Here is a 23,464-nt window from a genome sequence, read left to right as displayed (position 1 = left end):
TGAGGCGCTTTCGCAGCACCTGACGCCCGCTACCTCAGAGCCACAGGACGCTTCCAACTCCCACGTGGAGCCGACTAGGCCTCTGGATACTCAAGGTATTGGACACTCGGAAACTATTCCCTCAGATGGGTCCGGAGCCGCTGAGCAGGCATCGGCTTCTGAGGGTGTTTTCAGACCTACACAGTTATATGTAAAGTCAACCACAGCTTCAAAGGCAAAGACTAAAGCAGCTGTAAAGACAAAAGAAACCAGTACAGCATTCTCCTGCACAGACTTCCATGCCTAAAAAACAGATGCTTAAAATGGCCGAAGACCTAATTACTTTGATCAGGGGTTCCCATCCCCCTCCTGATAAGAGGCCTAGCTAGGCAAGAGACAGAATATGAATCTTCAGATCAGGTTTCCATTTCCTCTGACTCCTCTATGAACAGGGATTCTCCCTTCCTCCCTATGAAAATTCTGATGCTGAAGAGTCTATTCCTTCAGCCTCTCCTCCCAAGGATTATTCTTTTGGGGAAACCCTTCATACTATGAGGGAGCACTTTCACTGGGAGAGCCAAGATTACTCAGAATCTAAGAAAAGGCTCAGAGACTTTCTTTTACTACCTCAGTACAGGCCTCTTGCTATTCCACCTGTTCTAGACATAGTAGATGATGTATTTTCAGAGTCCAGTCTGTCTCCTGACTCTTTACCCCCTGCACCGGCTAAGCCAGACAGATACTACAGGGTTCCAGATTCCCACAAATTTCTATATAAAAACCCTGCTGCTGACCCAGAAACTATATCTCAGGGTCCCAAAGGGGGGGGGGGGGTCAAGGCTTCCGCTGCAAAAAACCCTGTCCCCTCTGATAGGGATTCTAGGGCAATGGACAGATGGGGGGAAAAAAGTTTACACTTCTGCTACCTTGGCTGTAAGGGCTTTAAATTGTCAGTTTCATATGCTTAAATATCAGCAGTATTTAATGCCACTGCGGAAACAGAAAATGTTGACAAATTCCGAATGTCCAGATAACAAGGAAATGCAGGATTATTGCATGCAGCTGAACAAGTGGGAAAGCATACTTTGCAATGTGGTTTTGATTCACTGGAGGCCTCTTGCAAGGCATGCCTGGTTAAAGGAACAAAATCTGCCTGATCATGTTAAAGCAAAATTATTGGATGCTTCTTTACAGCATGATACTTTGTTTGGTATTAAGGCAGAAGAGGTGTTGAAGAAAATGGAAGATAAAGCGAAATCTATGCAGACAGTTAAGGATTTCTTATAGGTACAACCACCCAGATTTAGCAGGAACTGGCCTTCAAAGAATTGGTCCTTTCCAGTGTCAGACAGGCCACAAAGAGGTAGATACAGTCGCCCTAGAGGCAGATCCCAGCCCCAAGGTTCATACAGGCCTAAACAATGGGGTGCTTCTACCTCCAAAAGCGGAGAAGACAAATCACAGCCATATAGAAAACAGTCCCAATGACTTTCCCCTGCCAATACCAAGCTCTTATCATTTGGCAGCCCGCTTAGGGGGAAAACTAGCACTTTTTTCACAAAATTGGCGTATAATCACCCAGGACAAATGGGTTTTGAATATAGTGTCCCAGGGCTACATGTTCCACTTTCACACCCTGCCAAAGGCAAAAGGTATGCCAGATCTGCCACAAAATCAATGGGCAGAGGCACAAAAACAAGTTACATCCCTCATGGACATGAGAGCCATTCAGCGAGTACCACAGCAAGAGCAGGGACAAGGATTTTACTCAAGACTATTCCTGGTACCCAGAAAGGACAAAACCTGGAGACCAATACTGGACCTGTCTATTCTAAACACTTTTCTGGATGTTCCAAAATTCAAAATGTTGGCTCTGCAGCAGCTTCTGCCCATGCTGGGCAAGAAGGCTTGGCTTGTAACTTTGGACCTAAAAGAGGCATACCTGCATGTACCAATCAGACAATCTTGCAGACGATACCTCAGATTCATAGCTGGATCAATGCACTACCAATTCTCTGCACTGCCCTTTGGTTTATCTACTTCGCCCAGGGTCTTCACAAAATGCCTGGCAGCAGTAATTGCTTTCTGCAGACAAAGGGGAATTCAAATATACCCTTACTTGGACGATTGCCTTATTCAAGCAGAAAAGACATTCTACTGAGGCATCAGGCGTTCGTAAAAAGATTACTAATTTGCCTAGGGTACACGGTAAACGAAAAGAAATCAAAACTAGTACCCTCTCAAGAGATAATATTCCTGGGTGCAAGCTTAAATACAACTTGCCCAGATGGCTTATCTCATGCCAAACAAACAAAGGCAACTGACTTCTTACTTTGAAATGTTGGCAACAAAGACCCAGTTATCTGCAAGAAAAATTCTGCAGGCTTTGGGCTTCATGGCATCCTGCATTCTACTAATTCCATATGCAAGACTGCATATGAGGAAACTACAGTGGTATCTAAAAAGTGTTTGGACTCAGCATTGCCACAGCCTGGAAACAATAATTACCCTCATTCCCTGCCTGCAACAGGAGTTTCGATGGTGGGCACAGGCCTGTCACCACAACAAGGGACAGCCATTCACTCTACCCACAGCCAGGCAGACACTAACAACAGATGCATCAGATTATGCCTGGGGGGCCCACATGGCAGGAAAATGTATTCAGGGAGCATGGCCAGCAAGCCAAATGCATCTTCATATCAATCAAGAAGAGATGCTAGCTGTTCAGAATGCCCTGACAGCCTTCAAGGACCTACTTCACCCAGGACAACTGCTGGTAAAGACAGACAATACTACAGTCATGTGGTACCTAAACAATCAGGGAAGCACACATTCTTACCCCCTCTGCAGACAAGCCATGACTTTGTGGAACACAGCACTGACTTATCAAGTACACCTGCAAGCACAATTCCTGCCAGGAAAGACAAATACTCTGGCAGACGAACTAAGCAAAAATCTCAAGGATCCTCACGAGTGGAAACTAGATCCACAAATCTTCAGCATGATAACAAGGAAATAGGGATGCCCAGACATAGATCTATTTGCCTCCCCGCACAACTGCCAACTACAGCGATTCTGCACAAGGACTTATCACAAATAAGCATGGAAAGTGGATGCCCTATCATTCAGCTGGAAAACCCTTACAGTATATGCCTTTCCTCCACTGCCTGTCCTCCCCAAGGTACTCCTAAAGGTCAGACAAGAGAAGCCAAAAATGATACTGATTGCCCCAGACTGGCCGCGCCAGCACTGGTACCCAATCCTAAAGAGCTTGTCTCAAGGCCCAGCCTGGACATTACCCCAAATTCCTCATTTGCTGACCCAACAAAACAGATCCTGCACAGCCAGCTCAGAACCCTAAATCTGGCTGCATGGCTAATAATGTAACAATTCAGAACACACCTCTCTCTAAAGCAGTTATGGATGTTATTTTGGAGGCCAGGAGGCCCAGCACCAGAAAATCTTACACAGAAAAATGGAAAAGATTATGTGCTTGGAACCGGGCACAAGGAATGCACATGCTTGATGTTCATCGTGTTTCACTGTTGCAGTCATTACACTTGGGTTATCCTGCTGGCAGGCAACCTGTAGTCAGCCCGAGTTCCAAAGTCTTGGTCCGGCGTCGGTTGCTGTCGCCTCTTCCCTGACGTCAGTGCGCCAGGGGTATAAAAGTTGCAGCCGACGCCATTTTCTTCAGTCTTTCTTGCCGCGCGGTGCCCGAAGCATAAGCAGTTCGCAAGTGCCGGTCGACCGACTCCTGAGATTTTCAAAGTTGAATTTCAGAACCAAAGTCTTCAATAAAGCTAAGTACCCCATTGGGGAAAATTTTTCTTGCTCCAGACCGATGTCAGTAAAAGTTAATAATTGTATTTCATGTGGGAAGCAAATACCTCATAAGGACTTCCACTCTTACTGCATTCCTTGCCTAGGCCCTGACCACGACGTCACTAGTTTACAATACCTGAGATGCTGGACAAAGGCCTATCCTTCTCATCAATTAAGATCCATGCCTCTGCCATTTCAGCTCATTACAATACAGATCCACCTATTTTTTCGCATCCACTTCTAAGGCAGTACCTCAGAGGGGCCAAAAACATAAGACCTCCAAGGAGAGCTCCAACACCTGTATGGGACCTCAATTTTGTCTTGGGAAAAGCTCACACTGCCTCCTTTTGAGCCAACCAATACAGCTGAGATAAAATACTTATCATGGAAAACAGCTCTGCTCCTAGCAATAACATCAGCAAGAAGAGTCTCAGAGTTTCAGGCACTAATGGCTGTGGAACCTTTTATTATTTTCCATCCGGACAGGGTTTCTCTAAGGACAAACCCAACATTTATGCCTAAGGTAGTGTCCAGTGTGGCTCTTAACCAAACCATTCATTTGCCTACCTTTTATCCAAACCCACAGAATAAGGGGGAGAGACTTCTGCATTCTTTGGACATACACAGACAGCTACGCTTCTACTTGGACAAAACTAAAGCCTTCAGAAAGACTGAGCAACTCTTAGTGGCATATGCTGCAGGATCGCAAAGAAAAGCTATTTCAAAGCAGACTATTTCAAAATGGATAGGCCACTGCATTCGTTTCTGCTATTCACAACATGGTCAGTGCCTAAGGACATTAGGCCACATTCAACCAGAGCAGCAGCCACTTCAGCAGCCTTCCTCAGAGGAGTACCAACCAAGGACATTTTGGAGGATGCAGCTTGGACTTCAGTGCACATTTTTACAAAGCACTACCACTTACCTCTTTACACTAAATCCAGAGCAGGCTTCGCCACTGCAGTTCTGCAGGGCCTCATAGCCACTCCTAATTCTATCTAGTCCCAGCCACCCAACCTCAGCTTTGGGATTCAACCCAAGTGTAATGACTGCAACAGTGAAACACGATGAACATAATACAGTTGTGTACCTACCATAAATGTAGATGTTCGAGTGTATTCACTGTTGCAGTCCATGTTACCCTCCCTCCCATCCCCCTTTTCTTTGCTGGGACTTCTCTGTACTTCTCTATTCTATACAACCTATGTGGTGTATTTGCTTGTAGATGAAGGTAATGTTTATATTAGTGCATGCTTTTTTATGAGCAGAATTTTTAGCGTACTCTTTTGGGGGCACCTGACATCTGGGGCAAGAAAAACTGAAGAAAATGGCATTGGCTGCATCTTTTATACCCCTGGCGCACTGACGTCAGGGAAGAGGTGACAGCAACCGACGCAGGACCAGGACTTTGGAATTCAGGCCGAATGCAGGTAGCCTGCCAGCAGGATAACCCAAGTGTAATGGCTGCAACAGTGAATACACTCAAACATCTACATTTATTGTAGGTACACAACTGTACTTTTTTCTCTATCCTTTCTACCTATCCTCGATATGGCCATTTTGTTATGGCAGTGGTATTTACTTTTTACTGGTGGTGTTCCACACCATATACTAACTTCCTATTTGGGGGGCTTCTGACATCTGGGGCAAGAAAAACTGATGTAATGGCATCGGCTGCCTGTTTTATACCCCTGATGTCATGGAAGAAGCGACAGCATCCGATGCAGAAATCCCAAGACTCTGGTATTCGGCCCGACTGAGGGCTACCTGCAGGCAGATAACCCCAAGTGTGATGACTGCAACAGTGAATAGACTTGAACATCTACATTTATGGTAAGTGCACACAACTGTACTTTTTGCCTTCTGGAAATGGCAAGGTGCAGTTACCATAAGCTTCCTCACAGACTGGATGTACTTATACAAGACCAGTGGCATTTGATACATCCTGACCCCAAACAGTTGCGACTGACTGTCTTGATAATAGGATCTTCGTATCTTTTAGGCACCTTTTGTCTGAAGAGGTGCAGCAGATGTTAATAGAGGCAGAAAAGCCTGTTGCTAGAAAACCCTATATTAGCAAATGGAAAACATTTTATAGTTGGTGCCAGCAAAAGAACCAGCACCCATTCAGGGCTATTGGTTCTCTGGTTTTACATTATTTCTGTGAGTTGTTATCGTGTGGCTTGTGTTACTCCTTGAGCAAGCTTCTTTTATCACCATTTCAGCATATCTGCCCATGGATCCCCCACTTTCTATGCAGTCTTATGTAAAAAGTACTATTGCACAAGAAACCTCCTAGAAAACGGGCATCTCCTCCTTGGGATCTTAACTTTGTGTTAGAAAAACTAACTCTTGCTCCATTTGAACTAACTCATTAAGCTGACTTGATGTTCTTGACATGGAAAACAGTTATATTTCTTGCTCTGACAGCTGCAAGAAGAGTATCTGATTTGCAGTCAGTTATGGTGGGTGGGTCAACGATATCTCATTTTTCCCAAAAAAGGGTTTCTTTGAGATCCAGTCCTTCTTTTATGGCTAAAAGGGCATCCAAGTTTACTTTAAGCCAAGCTATGCATCTTCCTGTTTACATCTTAACTTAGATGCCCAAAGACAACTTGGGATCCATCTTGACAGAACAAAATCTTTCAGAACCCCTGATGGGTTGTTCATTTCTAGTGAAGGTGAGAGGAAGGGATAACCTGTGTCAAAACAGACTTTTGCAAAATGGTTGTCTCATGCTATTACATTTTGTTACTCCAATCACAATAAAACTATTCCAGAATCAAGGCTTATTCTACCAGGCCCATAGCTTCTTCTGTGGCTTTTTGGAAAATATTTGATTCTGTAAGTATTCTAGAAGCAGTAGATGTGAAGTTGTTAAATCTTGCCATTTATTCTCACTGATGAGTTCGGAGCCGATCCTCGGCTCCGACACGGCCGATAGCAAGCTCAAGGTTTGCCAGTAGCTCGAGACCAAGCCCGTTATCCCACAACGCACTGCTGGAATTACCTCAGATCTAGTTTGCTGCGGCAAGAGAGATCTCGGTGATCCAGCTAGCTCGGACCATTTTAGAAAAAAATTAACAGCAAGTCTATAAAAAGTTTTCTTTTTTGTTTAAAAAATATAGTGTGTGTTAGTTCTATTATATTTACTCTATAGTTAAATACTTAGATAGTATAAATAGTTTAAAAGTTAGGGCCTTGTTGGTTTCTTAGTTTGTGTGGGCCTTTAGCCCTTTTTTCTCTACTTAATCCTTATAATAGTTGGGCTTTTTTCTGTGGGCCTCTTAGCCTATATTTGTATCTATATTTGTATACGTATAATACGATTATAGATAGTGCCCGGATTGGGCTTAGTTGATTGTGGATCTAATTTACTGTTTTTTCCTTTAAAAATGTCGGATAATAAGGAGAAATCCCATCCCAAATCGGGATTCAAAAAATGCCCAGATTGTGGGCTGAAAATGTCCGTCACTGATGGATACTTTCAGTGTGTCTGCTGTCTGGGGGCTAAACACCTCCAAGACACCTGCAGCATTTGCTACTCCTTTTCTTCAAGAGTCCTCTTGGAGAGAAGGAGGAATCTTATAGACAGGGGATTGCTACAGCAATCTTTTTCGGAAGTTTTGAGTAGCCATGCGGGTGCTAGTACGTCCTCCAAATCCTCAAAATCCAAGTCTTCAGATAAGGTCTCAAAAAAGGCTAAGGTTTCAGAAGGAGGGTCATTGGTTCCACAGTCATGGGAACCGAGTGTACCTTTGATTCGGAGCCAACTGTTAGTATTGGAGCTGGTCTCTGAAGTTCCTTCTTCACCTCTGCTCCAGTCAGCACCTTCGGTGCATTCAGCTAAATCTTCAGTCAGTCTTTCAGATTTGGACATGGATCGGCTAGTGCAGAAGCTTTTACAGGCACCAGGACTTGCCAAATTGTTGTCTGCCCTGACTTGCTCATCGGTACCGAAGACCATGGAACAGGAATTGTCTACTCCTCCTCCGAGCCTTACTGGACTCTCGGAGCCGAAGGAAATTGAACTGATGGTGGTCGAACCCCTGGAGCCGAGATCCGCACCGTTGTTATCGGCTCCATCTACTCTGATGTCCTCGGTGCCGACCGAGGGCTCTAGGAGCCGACGCTCTCCCGTTGGGTCCGAGGAGGATAGGCGCATCGTTGGTGCACCGACTGTTCCTCTCGGGGCTTCGGCTCGGATGAGCTTGGCTCCTACCTTGGGCTTGGAGCCCAGGGTTTCGGTGCGGGAGGATCGGACAGTACTCTTGGGTCTGTCCACTCCTTCTCGTCGGAGCCATGGTGCCTTCGATGCTATGAGGAGAGTTTTGTCTCCAAAGACAATGTCAGCATCGGTTCAGCTTTCCCATTCCCCTCAAGCTCCTGTGTCTGCTTCTTCATCTACTGATCCCTCTAAGCGTAGAGACCCTGAGCCTCAAGTACCCCCACAGGGCATCCCCTGCTCTTCTGAGACCTCCCTAGATCCCCCCACTGAGGAGGTGCCCAGGAAGAGACTGTGCAAGAAGAGGCACTTAGACTCCCCACAGGAGTCTTTGACATCTGACACGGACTTAGATGAGTCAGAAGGGTCCCCTCGATCCCCCTCTGAGGATATCTCCTTTGCAGAGATACTAGAGATCCTTAGTCAGAGGGCAATTGGCAGTCCAAGACCCCTACTGAGGATGAGTCTGTGCTCTTGAAGGCTTTTGGGTCTCAACCTTCCACTTCTTGGGTATCTCCACCTTACGACGAGCTCATGGAACTGATCTCTTGTAAGGTGTGGGAGTCACCGCAGGCCATGGAACCTGTCCCTCATAGACCCAATAAATTCATATCTGCCCCAGTGGACAAGCCATTTTTGACAAAAGGAGTGCCTGTTGATGCCATGGTGGTAGCTGCAGCCACCAAAAAGGAAGTATCTGAGACATCCTCTTCTATCCATCCCCCTAACAAAGATTCTAGGGTTATGGATAGATATGGGAAGCGCATGTTTAGTTCAGCGACTTTTTCTCTGCGATCACTGAACTACTTAACCCATTTTACAAGACTACAGAGAGACCTCCTGAAAGAGCTAGGAGATGCTCTCCAGGGTACGGTAGTTGCAGGAGTGGCCGACAAAGTCAACGCCCAACTCGCTACCCTAAACTCGGTGGTGAACTCGTCCATGCGTCTCATATCCTATGCAGCTGATGGTTCGAGTAGAGCCGCTAGTTCGGGCATTGCTCTTCGAAGACAAGCTTGGATGAGTCTCTGTTCCTTTGCAGAACCCTTTAAGTCTTCCTTTATTAATACCCCATTTGATGGCTCATCACTGTTCGGGCCTAAAGTAAAGGAAACTTTAACCAGGTGTGAGCAGGAAGGCAAGACCTTATCTGCCGTTGGGGTCCATTTTTCGACCCCTACTCGGCCCTACCCCAAAGGCCCTAGGGGAGGAAAAATGTGGTTCTGAAAAACTCAGGCAGCCTTTCAGGACACACGTGGAGAAACCCCCTCTAGAGGCAGAGGGGGTTATAATGGAAGACGCCGCCCCCGTGGCAGAGGGGGTCCGCAACAACAGGGTGACAGGGGTCAGTTCTCCAGTCAGAACTACGACTGTTCGGCTCTGGAGGCAGTCGGGGGTCGCTTGTCTTTGTACCCAGAAGCCTGGCTAAACATAACATCGGATACTTTGGTACAAAGCATCATTTCCAGAGGATATTTCATACTGTTCTTTTCCCCTCCCATTCCTATAAAGAAAATCCCAGGTGTTCCACCCAATCTCAGGGAACAAGCAATCATAGAGGTCTGCAGATTGCTAGAAAAAAAGAGTCATCCAACCAGTCCCAGCAGACCAAGTCGGATTCGGAACTTACTCAAGATTCTTTTTGGTGCCAAAGAAAACAGGGGACTGGAGACCTATCTTGGACCTCAACAGACTCAACCAGTTCGTAAAGAAAGAGAAGTTCCGAATGGTCACGCTTCAGTCCATTCTTCCCTTCTTAGCGAAAGGCGATTTGATGTGCTCCATAGATCTCAAGGACGCGTACTATCACATAAAGATGAACAGACGCTCCAGAGATCATCTGCACTTCCGGCTGGGAGCCAATCATTACCAGTTTTGAGCCCTGCCCTTTGGTCTCACTACAGCCCCCAGAGTGTTCACCAAATGCATGGCAGTGGTCACGGCTCACCTGAGACGTCTAGGATTCCAGGTGTTTCCATACCTAGATGATTGGCTCCTCACCGCTACCACCAGGCATCAATTGACTCAGGCAACACAATACACTGTGACTCTCTGCCATCAATTAGGCATTACAATCAACTTTGAAAAGTCTGCCTTATCACCATCGCAGCATACCGTTTTTATAGGAGCAGAGTTAGATACCTCAACTACCACTCTATGTCTCCCTATTGAAAGAGACTCTCTTCTCCGCCAAAACGTCAGTTCACTGGTGTCATAGAACAAAGCTACAGCAGTGGAGGTATTGAAAGTACTAGGTTTGATGGCGGCAGCAATCCTGGCTATACCACTTTTCAAGGATGCATATGCAAATTCTTTAATGGCTCCTCTTCGCTCAGTGGTCTTATCAGAAACTACCAATGCACCACATGATTCTTATCACGGATTCTTGCAGGAGAGACCTTTGGTGGTGGTTGACGTCTCTTCATATCACAATTGGAAGACCCTTTGTTCTCCCCCCCAGTAGCCACTGTGACCACGGACGCTTCCCTGATAGGGTGGGGGGGGGGGCATTTTCAGGGAAAGACTGCCCAAGGCACATGGACAGATCAAGAATCACATCTGCACATCAGTGTTCTAGAGTTGAGAGCGGTACTTCTGGCGTTGCAGTACTTTCAGGACTCTCTCCCTCTAGGGACTATTGCAATTCAGACCGACAACATGTCAGTAGTCTGGTACTTGAACAAGCAGGGCAGAACCAAGTCTTACCCCCTTTGTTGAGAAGCCCTCAGGGTCTGGCAATGGTCTGTGTTATCCCAGTGTTTTCTGTTAGCAACGCACTTCCCGGGGAAATCCAACGTGATAGCGGACAAGCTAAGCAGGGCAATATTACTCCCTCACGAGTGGTCTCTCAAACAACAGGTTGCGGAGTTGATTTTCCGCAAATGGGGCTTGCCTTGCTACGACCTTTTTGCCAGCCACATCGATTCAAAATGCAGAAGCTACTTTACCCTAATACCACCTCCTGGTCACCCCCCGAGAGATACACTTTTACACGAATGGCCCCGGGTCTCATCTATGCATTTCCACCCTTCCCATTAATACCCAGATTTTTACAGAAAGCAAAATCGCTTTGAAGGACTGTTATACTCATAGCCCCCTACTGGCCTCGACAGATTTGGTTTCCGTTTCTCCACCATCATCTGTTGGAAGATCTATGGATCCTGGTCCCAGTTCCGGACCTTCTGACTCACCCGTCAGGGGATCTTCATCCTTCTCTGCAGTCCCTGAAACTGACTGCTTGGCTAATCCACTTCCCCTAATTGCCAGGCTTCATTCAATTTCAGAAGATACAGGACAGATTCTCTTATCGTCTCACAAGCCATCTACCAGGAAATTATATGGCAGTAAATGGAAAAGGTTATCAATTTGGGCCAATGTGCAGAACATTGACCCTTTCCGAGCTCCGCTATCTTCGATTTTAGAATTTCTAACAAAAATTTTTAAGGAAGGGGCAGCAGCTGCTACAGTTAGAGTTCAGTTAGCTGCTATCTCAAATTTTCACCTTGGTCTTGGTGGCTCAAATATTATGAGCCATAAATTATCTAAAACCTTCCTTAAAGGCGTTCTTCATATGAGCCCTCCGATCAAAATTCCCTTTTCTCCCTGGAATTTAAACTTTATGCTGTCTCAAATTATTCTTCCCCCTTTTGAACCAGCATCTTCTTGTGATTTAAATTTTTTATCTTGGAAAACAATTTTTCTTGTGGCCATTACGTCTGCCCACAGAGTGTCAGAACTTCAAGCATTATCTATCAGACCACCCTATATGATCTTCCATGCTGAGTATCTCTCAGAACAAACCCCTCATTTTTACCTAAAGTCTGTTCTGAGTCAAATATCAATCAGTTCATTGAACTGCCAGTCTTTTTCCCCGACCACTCTAGCAAATTGGAATATATGCTGCACAAACTTGATGTTCACAGACAGCTCAGATTTTATCTTGACAGAACTAAAGATATTAGGAAATCAGACCAACTTTCTGTATCCATCTCAGAAGCAAGTAAAGGCAATCCAGTGGTTAAAACAACTTTATCTAATTGGTTATCCGATTGTATATCCTTTGTTTATAAGAATGCCAGCATGCCTTTAACGCACAAACCGAAAGCTCATTCTACCAGAGCTGTCTCTACCTCTTCTGCTTTTCAAGCTAAATTGCCCCTTGACAATATTTGCGCTGCAGCCACTTGGTCTAAGCCTCATACCTTTATCACACATTACAAAGTAGATGGGGCTTCAAGGGACAGGTCTTCCTTTGGTTCTACGGTACTGAAGAACATACTCCCATGAGCCACCCAAGGTTGAGGATAAACAGCGAGGTTTAACAACTTCACATATAGAAGTTATGTACTTACCATAACGTTCCATGTGAGTTATTTATCTTGCCTTTATTCTCACGTCCCTCCCTCCTTCCCCCTCCAGGCTGACTGTTGACTTAGAGGCTAGTATCATCCTGGTTATTCAATATTTCATCTTCCCCTTTGGGAAGTGTTCTTCTTAGATATATATAAGAGAGTATGTATATGTTGTATATACTGTTATTCGCAGCAAACAAGATCTGAGGTAATTCCAGCAGTGCATTGTGGGATAAGGGGCTTGGTCTTGAGCTTGCTATCGGCCGTGTCGGAGCCGAGAATCGGCTCTGAACCCATCAGTCAGAATAAAGGCGAGATAAACAACTCAAATGGAATGTTATGGTAAGTACATAACTTCTATTTAGGTCCTCTGTGAATACTTTTACAAAGCAGAATAAACTAGATTCCTTTGCTGAGTCTAAGACAGGCTTTGCTAGGATCATTCTCCAGGTGCTCCTTGATCCACATCTTTCCTCCTCCCAATATATGCAAGCTATGGTAATCTACTCATGTAAGTTACACTACTGCAACAGTGATCAAATAAAGAATATAGTTCAGTTGTACAAAGTAACTTACTACAACAGTAGATGTTCAAATGATCACTCCTGCAGTACTTTCCTCCCCTTCCCTCCCCCCATCCCTCCTCCCTCCACCTCCCTTGTATTTTATATATTTTTTGTGCCGGGGTGCGTGAATTTATTTTTATTAAATCCTATCATTGTCCTTCTCGGGGCTTTAGTCTCCTTCTGTCTGTTGACATGAATGCTCTTGAAGGGCTTCGTGCCCAAATCTAACTTTTAGTAGCCTCAGCTAGACTTGATTAATGGTTTGGGCATGTGGAAAGTGCCCTGAAGCTTTAGAAGATGACTGGACATTGTCTTTGGCAGGACAATAACCCGTATAGCTTACATTACAGCATCAGTGATCATTTGAGCATCTACTATTATAGTAAATTTACTTATGCAACTGTACTTTCTTCCTATTTCTTTTCACAGGGTCATCTCTAATATCCCCAAAGGACTTTGCTGGTCTTCCTTCCAGCAAGCAAGCCTGATCCATAGTGCGTAGTCTTCTTGGAACTCCCTGTTGTATCATATAATTGAAATGCTGAGCCTGTAATAACTTTCCACTTATTTTGCCAAGAAGACAGCTCCTTATCCATTTGCACCGAATGTTAATGGCTTTGTGTATCACTATGATGAATTTGGATGTTGCTACCTCCCCAGTGGAAGCAAGTGATTCACTTTCCCGGTTCAGATACAATTTGGACAGATTGACATAGCAGAATTTTCTCCCTTTTTGAATTAGCACTGTCTTGTAATGTAGCACATATATCAAACCTCCCTCGTGTAGGTAGTTCCCTCTTGTGTCTCTCCCTCTGTCTGCCTCAAATGGCAATTTCGGAGCTCCCCTTCACTAACGCTGACATCAAGCCAGGAATGCCTTTGTACACCCAAGGTCAAATGGACTCCTTTAGTTTTTTTTCTCCTTTTACCTCTCATTTCTCATGCAGAGATGAGTTAACCTCTGCCTGTTAATTATGTCTCAATTCTATTTGGCCTCATTATCTCCCTACTATTTACCGTCACAGTACCAATTTCCTTTGGGAGGATATTTATGGCTCATTTGTGTGAGCCCTTCATTGCTCCCTATAACCCTTGGGCTAGGCTGTGTTCTTTGTTCCAGTAGCAGGGGGAACTCCCAAGTCTTTGTGACAAGGTTTACATTCCCAAAGAGGTACAGTAATCTGTTCAGATGTTTTGTGACTGAAAATGGGTGTGTTTCCTTCACTGCCTCAATAGCAGAATACTTCTTGCGTAGCAGTGCAGTTCAACATAATACTTGATTTACTTGTTCTTCTTTGGTCTTAATAATGTGTTTGTTATGGTTTATGTTTTTTCCATGTCTAACTTCTGTGGTGGATCTTGCGTAATCTTCCTTAAAACTTGTAAAGCATTGTTATAAGGAATTTTCAAGTTAAAACCTGTAGAGCTTCCATTTCTTTTTTGGATTATAATTTGCTATAGAATTGTTGACCCACCCTTCCTTCCTTTTGAAGTTGTTAGCTATGCAGAATTCAAGGTTCTTGGCAGACTGTATTCCTTTTGGCTATAACTTTAACCAAACAGATCTCTGAATTTCCAGCCCTCATCATTCAGCATCCTTATGTCGTGTATGTGTATAGATATATATATATATATATATATATATATATATATATATATATATATATATATATACACATATATATATATATATATATATACAAATCTGTTTTTTATTACTGAAATTATCTGTGCTAAGGATCTAAACCTCATCTGTTACATAAACAAAACATGTTGGAGGGACAGATATGTGTCTCACAGATTACCCTTCTCTAGAACAGACTACCCATTCATGTGAAACAGAGCTGTGCCCTAAACCTATTCAAATGCAATTTGGACCAGTGGATGGGAAAAAATATTCAACCCTGTCTTGTCACTTGTGGCCCTTATGGACAGGGGCAGTTTGTACATGCCCTAAGGCAGAGGCATATACCAAAGCTGTTATTGCCTGTGAGTCTTGATAATTGGGAAAATCTGGGCATGAGTGGCTAGGCTGAAAAAGGCTTTAGGGCCATTAGCCTAGTAACCTATGATCCTTTATTCCTAAGGTAGCTGCTGTCCAAAGTTGGAACCAGACCACTTGACTTTGATACTCTTTGTGCCCAAATTTTGTACAGGTGAATGTCTTTTTTTACTATGGAAGTTCATAGGCAGCTGACTTCTTTTATGAATAGATTGCTACCTTTGTGCAGAGCAAAGCAACTTGATGTTCCTTTCGCTAAGGTCAAAAAAATCCTTTATAAGTGACAGCTTAACTACATCTCCTTATTTAACCTTCATGATAAAACCCTTGAGTCACTGCTGATGGTCAGCTTCACAAGGGCCATATCCTTTTCTGTGACCTTTGTCAAAATATGTCACAAACCTAGTGTACCTTGGATAGCTTTACTAAAAAGAATAACCTGGATGCTTGCTCCAAACTGTAACTTCCTTTTCCATAGCTGTTTTGAACAGTACACTGTTGGGGTATGCCATCTGGCATACTGGTTCAGAGCACTGCTAAGGACACTGTACCAGTTGTGATTTGGACTGTAAAAGTGTTGAAATCAGATACAGTTGTTTATGTGAGATATTCTCAGTAACCTTGGACCTGTGAAAGGATTTCTTAGGAGGATGGGCTCCTTGCTGTTATTCTCCCTGTTATGAAAGCTGCTATTTTTATTACATATTTGTGAATAGCTTGTGCTTGTTTCATATATATATATATATATATATATATATATATATATATATATATATATATATATATATACACCTTTTTATTCTGTTGAATTTGGCAAGAACAGGATTTGGCAGTAGATAGAAAAAACACCCATATCTAATGGCCAAGCATACTCCCAAGGCGTATCTCAAATGGTGATGGAAAAAAATTCAACCAGCTTTTAGAACATGGTAATGAGTGATTCTTACTACCCGCAGCATCATCTTATACATCCATAGCTATTGTGGGTGTGGCACATACTATGTTTTCCTTGAGTACATAAAAGAGGGTAGGGTTAATGCCTTAGTGACCAACATCTGCTCAACTTCTCTGTTAGTTTCACCTCAAGTTACTCATTTCGTAGATATTAACTTTGCCTTCTCTTTTTGTGATATTTATTACATCTCCTTGTTAACTCTAGGGCTACCATGAAACTTAAAGATGCCCAATTAAACTTTTAATAAAGTCTGTATTTTATTAACTGCAGGACTGCCATCATTAAATTTGAAGAGATGTAAATGGGCACTGGTTGGGTACTATATAATTTTATCTGTATTTTATGTTCATTTCTGCCCAGGCATTGCAGTAGTACTTTTTGGGATATCATCACTCAAGGAAGCATGCATTCTTACTGTTCTTTGTATCATTTTGAGTCTCACTTCTTTTTTTTTCTGACCTGTGTTTTCCATCACAAGTGGCTTAACTTGCTGTTGATATTGTCTTGTATGTTGTTTGCAGTAAACAGTATTTTGTCTACTCAAAGCCTTGCCTGTTCTTAGCACGTGAGAACTTAGCAGCTCTTTCTACTAATCTGTCTGTATAGATTTAAGAGGTTCCATTTTCTGTTGTCATGTTTCTGTGCCAGCAGAGAATTTAGTCGCTGTTGTCATTTCCCTGCACTGTAGGAACTACAGCATCATGATAATTTGTTTTAGAAAGGTAAGATAGTGAATTACTTTCAGTGCCATAATCGAGGCAGAAATCAGCAAATATCCTCTTCAGTGTGCTGAAAGCTGTCATTTTCTTTTCTGACATTTATTTTGTCAGGAGTGAACAGACTTTGCAGAATAAAATGATCTCTCTTCTTCCATACACAAAGGGTATCCACAGAAAAAGTCCAACAAGAAACAGGGTGTATGCCTTTTGTCAGCTAAAACAATCTCTGCATGTAATTCTTTATGTAGATATTTACATACTCTTTTCACTCATAAACAGCCCCCACAGGAGTAGATTGCTACTGAGTAAGTGGCATAAAGACTTAATAAAAAAGGAAGACTTATTTTTCTTGGGAAGTTTTACGGAATACATGCATATGATTGAAGACAACATCTCCGACCATCACATACTCCAAACTTAAATGTTGAAACTCGCAGGAGCGAACACTCAGAAAGTCATTCACAATGCCGAGTTCGAAATTCCTGCTCGCACAACCACCACCACGAGTTCTACCATGGGTCGAGGGGGGGGGTGGGTATTAGCCTGGCCAGCGTTCGGTATTTCTGGGTTCGGCATCTGAAAATTCGGCGATCTGCGAACTGGAGTCACTGTCTTCGAGATGTAGGACGTCGGACAATGTCCGTTTGCCTAAATGTGTGTATTCCAAGTTTTACAGCTCCTTTCACACACAAACCTTTCTTATCAGAACAACACATTTCTTCTGTGACATTTCTCTGTAAATGTAGAGGTAAAATAATTATTTTTGTTTGAACTGTTTGTACTTATTTGTCACATACTGTTATCCAGCTGTAACTCCTTTCTGAAAATGCAACTTTTGTTAAACTCAAAACAATTGATATAAACTGTCTAAAATAAAAAAAGTATAATTTGTGATGTATTTCAGCTCATTTCACCCACACTGTTCTAAAAATAACCCTGCACTTATAAAGTGTGCCTTCTTTCTTTGTGAACAGATGACAGAAGCTGTCAAAATAAAAGAAACAATATTTTTCTGGAAAGTAGTTTAACTGTTTTCCTGATCTTTCTCTTCCCCATGCAGAATATCCTTTAATTTTTTATTTATGGGGAGCAGTATTCTAGAAGCTGGTATATAATTTCAGCAAAAAAAAAAAAAAAAAATCGAGGCTTTCTCTTGAATGCATCTTGCCATTTCTGAATCATATAACTATGAGATATGGCAAGTCATGTGCAGGAAAGGTATTTTCGAGGATAAAAATAAGCATGGTTTTGCTAGCGGTGGTGGAGGGTTAGAATAATGCAAAAATACATAACGGGATTGCTGTGTGAAAAAAACAGACCGCTATATGGCTGATGTTTTACTGGGATAGACAGACCTGACCAAGAAAGCAGAGATCAAATGAAGGACACTACAGTCTTGTTCATACTGCCGAGTATGGAAAACAGGACATAAGCCTAGTTGTTCTTTGACAACATATTGTGTGTTTCTTTGAAGAAGTTGGACAGAAGATAACTGACAAAAATCTTCATTTATGCATTTGTTGACTGGGGTGAAGCACTGATCTCTCTGCACCATTTTCAGGCTCAGCCCAGGGTATGCAACCAACAGTGAGAAACACACTAAGCATTAAACAGCTGTTTTAGGTAAGATAATATTTGAAGTGTTTACTCGAGTAGTAGGCATTTAAAATTGCCAGTTGTTCATTTGCCATCTAGTTATGAGGTAAGTACACTGAGTTGAATACAAGCAGTTAAGGTATAAGGAAGATATTCAGCATTTGGAAACTTATGTGGACAGTGACCCAACTTTCGACCAGCATGTGTACATTGTTGTCAGAAAGTCGTTCTAAATTGTGCAGCTTATAAACAAAGGGATTGTGTGTAGAACTAAAGATGTCATTGCTCATTTTATGCAGCCCCGATTAGGCCAGTCATTGAGTATAATGACCTTCTGGCATGTATCTGACCAAACCCATGCAAAGACTTGGAACACCCACAGATAACTTAAGATGCCTAAAAGATGCAAGGCATAAACAATATGTATAACATGGACAGACTCAAAGCCCTTTCAAACTGTTGAATGCTCCAACTGACTTTTCAGATATTTATTTTGTCAGGTTTGAACAGACTTTTCAGAAGAAAACAATCTGCTGCTTCCATGCATAAATGATGTCCAGGGGAAAAGTCCAACAAGACTATACTCTGTATCCTACAGACTGCTAAGATGTGACCTGTGACTGGCATACAAGGCATGCTCCAACCTAATACTTAATAGACGTACATCAGAAGTACTCAGTATACGGATCTAAAACTCTTCTGCAACATCAACAGAATTGTTTGGATGGACAGGTGTATGACCCAGAAGATACCACTCCTCTAAAACAGACTCCCCATTTACATAAAACATAGCTCATCCCTGTCCATATTCCACTGCAACTTGGATCTGTGGATGTGTAATAGAAAAGTTACCCCAGGACTGCCCCTTTTACTACTAATGGGCAGAGGCAGCTACCAAATACTTTATCCTACTCATGGCCCCCCCCAGATTATCTGTTGTATGATCCCAGTTATTCTTAGTAGGTGTAATGTATAATTATTGAACATGAGATGGGTAAGGCCAATCTGACACCAGACAAGATAGATTAATTCAAGCACCAAATGTGAAGCTGGCTATGGTTAAAATGGCCTGAAAAGGCAGTTAGTATAGTACTTACTTATGAACCTAAATATAGAAAAAAGCAATGAAGGGTGGGTGATAAAGTGGTGACATTTTGAAAACCTTTTCTTCAAGTTTCTTTTATGTTGGTGTAGTTAAACATCTGTCATTTAGTATCTGTGATTTTTGTTTATTTTATTTTTACATTTTTCTTATGAGTCTAAGTTAAGTTTCAGTAAGATGGATTAATTAATGCCTACACCAAGTGTACATTAAGTGTACACCATTCTGAGTGAATAGACAACACAAGCATAACTCCCATCTTCTTCCTCCTGATTTTAGTTTTTCTACTGATTTTCTTGCAACCTTAAATATCAAGAGAGATTCATAAAGGTTACCTCAGTGTGCAGATTGTGTCTACACTGAGTATAATCTTTGAGTGAGTAGACAGCACAAAAATGTGGTAGGGATGTTTTTGAATACAGATTATGTACACTTAGTATAGGTGCGCATGAATCTGGTTCAGGGAGTGCTTTTCTTAAATATTTAACAATTTGATCTACACAAATAACGCCTGAAGCTGCAGTTCTATGGTGTTACAAGCAAAAATAGTTTAGTGATTGTTTTTCTCCTATACCATTTTACTTTACAGTCAATCTTTTAACAGCATTTCCTTCTTTATCTTCTAGCATGCAAAGCACTGGTAAGTGAACTAGAATATGACATCAGCAAACTGGACCCTAAGAAGACAATTCAGGTTGGATCATTCAGACTTAACCCCGACGGAACACAGACAAGGAAAGAGGTAGTTTATTTTTGCATCGCAGAATGCAGTCTGCTTTTATCCGGAAAGAAGTTAAGCATTCTATTATTCCGATTAAAAATTTAAAGATCAGGAAGCAAGGGTATATATTGTCATTTCTTACTCCTTAGTTGTATGTAATATTATATCTAGCTCTTTCTTTGATGTGAACTTTGCATTTGATGAAGCCGGTCTGTCTATTGACTAATATGTCTTCACTTCTTCATTGTGCTAGCATAGCAGCAGCACTGATGGAGACTATCAACTAGCTCATACCACCATTTAATGTTATGCTTGCATTTGCAGTGTAGTTTTTCCAAGCCTTCATTAGTTCCTTTCAATCACTTAACTGTTTAGAGTCTGTAGAAAGTTTTTGCTTGGCAAAACCACATTTTCATACATTTTTTTTGATTCTGCCTTCTTCGTGTAAGCTGTTGAAATGCCTCTCCCAGCATCTGATTCCCTTGAGAGATTTGTATTTCTGTTGACTGGGCATGTAATCTGTTCCACTGTCAACCATTTTTAGCATAACATGTAAGGCACATAGTTAATAAATTATACAGAGATGTAAACCAAGAGACATCACACTGAGATTGTTGCCTTCTATGCCGTTTAAACTTTGGCTTCATCTATAATGCCCCTACTGCTTGGGCTGCCTTTGCCTGAGTCATAGGAGATTACTAGGCTAATGGCTTATGAGTTCTTACAGTCCTAGCCAGTAGTACCCAATTTCACCTGATACATGCCCCTAAGGGTTAGAGGATGGCATAGGTTTGTGCCTATGCCTTGAGTATTTTACAGATTGGCCCTGTCCATAAGGGACATAGCCTCTCCTCCAGGAGTGATTTTTGTGAGTCCCAATCCATTGATCAAAACTGCTTTTGAAGAGGGCCAAGGAAGAGCTCTGCTTAACATGAATAGGAAGCGTGTTCCAAAGGAGGGGTGATCTCTGATACACAAATTTGTCTCTCCAGGAAGTTTTAAGTTGCAGACCATGTTTAGATCCATAGATCGGGTGACCCTTGTGCTGTTTGTCTTGCAGATGTGCAACAGTTCCCTCAGGGATGGATTCATGAGTGCCTTGTAGATTAAGTATAGGTTACCCCTTAGTAGTCAGTAAGTTATAGGGCTTTTAGCCTGTCCACATAAGAAATATTGTTTACAACCTGTGTTTTCTTTGTGAGGAACCTCTGAGGTTGCTGCAACTGTTGTAATTGCCTAGTCAAGTATGTGACAAATGGCACATTGTGCTAAATTATTAGCCTAATGAAGGTTAAGTTCATTGGGACTATAAATTCCTTGGATTTAGATGCCATACCTTTACTTATAAGCTGTGCCACAAAGAAGGACTTGCTCACCACTGTGGACACATGGCAGCCAAAGTTCAGGTTACTGTCTGTCTGTGTACCTAGATCTGTCACCTCTGAATCCACGGGTATGCTATTAATGTTGTAATTTGCAAGGGTATTTGACTTCCTAAAGAGTATGATTATGCATTTTTTATTTAGTTTTAGGCCATGGCTTAAGCACCATTCATTTGTCTGATTTAGACCCTCCTGAAGGATTTCTACATCAGTAGGGGATTGAATGATTGCCTCCAGCTTGCAGTCGTCAGCAAATGTTGTCATCCAGAGGCCTTCCACATTAGCTTTGACTTCAGATCTCTTGATGGATCTAGATTCATCCACTTTAAGAGTATGTGTCCTGTCTGTAAGTCATTCGCTATCCAGCTGGTTGTTGTTGTTGTTTGTCTTTTCGGCTTTTTCGGGTTAGGGGTCGCCACAGCGGAACTCCGGTCTGCTAATGATTGGCGGTAGATTTTTATGATGCCGAGTTGCCAGCCCAATGCCCATTCACGCATGTCTTTCAGAGGCCAGTCGACCATGGGGAGGTCATGCAGACTCCACACAGAAGGCACTCCAGCTGAGAATCGAACAGGAGATCCTCTTGCTGTGAGGCAACAATGCTACCGCTGTACCACCTTGGCTTTTTAGCTATCCATCTGATGTAGCGATTTATGCCCAGTTTTATCAGTTTATTTATAAATACTGAGTGGGGAATTGTATGAAATGCCTTGGCCAGGTCAAGGTAGGGAGTATGCACTGTTTTACGCTCATCCATGGCCCTAGTGACTCTCTCAAAGAAGTCACCCACATTTAGTAGGCATGACCTGCCCTTGACAAAGCAAAATTGGGTTGGGTCCAGTGTTTGGAGGTGTTCTATGTCATTATCAGGTACATGATTATTCTTTGTATGGCCTTGCATATAAGACTAGTCAAACTTATGGGTCTGTAATTTCCCAGATCATTTGATGGTCTCTCTTTATGCAGAGGGATGGCTTTTGCTGTTCTCCACTTTACTGGGGTAAAGCCTGTCTGGAGGCTGTGGGTAAGTGCACTTGAGGGATATGAAGTGCAAGTCATCTGTTGAAAAAGCACCCAAATCCATAAGTTCCTCTTTGCTCTTTGTATCATTTTGTCTGCTAAATGATGAAAGGAGAAAGTTCTACAGGAGGGACATATGCATTTTAAAATGAAGGGTCTACGAGAAGGGCAGAAATTACCACACGACAGAAGTCATATTCTAAGCAGGTTTTGTTCTTCACAGATATTTTTTTGACACTGAAATTGAGAGGCTTACAAGCTGTATGTGTCCCTCTGTAACATTTTATTGGACAACAATCAGGGTGCTAGTGACTGTATTGCTTCTTCACCATTGCCCATGCATTTTGATGATATTTCATTAGTGTTGTGGTCACCATCTTCTAGGTCTTGATACACTGGTGGATCTTAGAGGCATGAACAGTAGGGTTTAACAGCAAGAAAAGAGTAAACAGCTTGTAAAATTACATGATTCTGAATACTTAATATTAACAGAAAAATGCTAGCTTTTTAGGGAAAACTTTTGAAATTCCAACCCATTGTCACAGTTTTTTTATTTTAATTACAATACAAACATATTTCACCAGTTTGTTTTGGGGTTATGGGAAACCATTATTTTTCTTGGTGCATCTTGTGTCATGCATAGTTCGTAATAGTTATGTTGAGTTTAATAAATCTTGAAATTGCTGCATTATTGGATTGCACGCTTCTTTTGTCTTTCCCCATTTCAGTGGATATAAATTTTATTTGAGCATGATTTATGATCCAGTTTATCTTACTGTGCGAGGGGGTCTCTTCTTTGATAGAAAAGCTTAAGTAGTCCAGGGTCTATAAAGGTTGTGCTTTAGATTAACTTTCTCCTGGCAGCTTCTTGCTGGTTACCACTCAAGGCTTTCCAGCTTTTGCAGGCTCTGTTGTACCTTGTACTTGCCACTCCTTTGTTCAGTAAGTTAATTTTTCCATTATCTTTGCAACTTGGAGGAGTGTGACTGAGTGCATTAAAAGGCAGGAAATTTATCATCT

The 23,464-nt window shown here is 42.3% G+C and overlaps 1 protein-coding gene across 2 annotated transcripts in view; it reads left to right on the top strand.

Annotated features, from left to right (window-relative positions):
* CNPY1 (canopy FGF signaling regulator 1) overlaps positions 1-23,464 on the top strand; it is a 666,926-nt gene that overhangs the window by 304,885 nt on the left and 338,577 nt on the right. For both annotated transcript variants that reach the window (XM_044064782.1, XM_044064783.1), the window contains exon 3: positions 19,948-20,063. In XM_044064782.1, the coding sequence (XP_043920717.1) occupies positions 19,948-20,063 (116 nt within the window). The remainder of the gene's footprint in view (positions 1-19,947; positions 20,064-23,464) is intronic.

The sequence above is a fragment of the Protopterus annectens genome, chromosome 3.part0, assembly GCF_019279795.1.
Source record: "Protopterus annectens isolate FY-2018-M chromosome 3.part0, PAN1.0, whole genome shotgun sequence".
Classification (NCBI taxonomy): domain Eukaryota; kingdom Metazoa; phylum Chordata; order Ceratodontiformes; family Protopteridae; genus Protopterus; species Protopterus annectens.
Note: the sequence above shows the minus strand (reverse complement) of the source record. Positions and strands in the feature narration are given on the sequence as shown.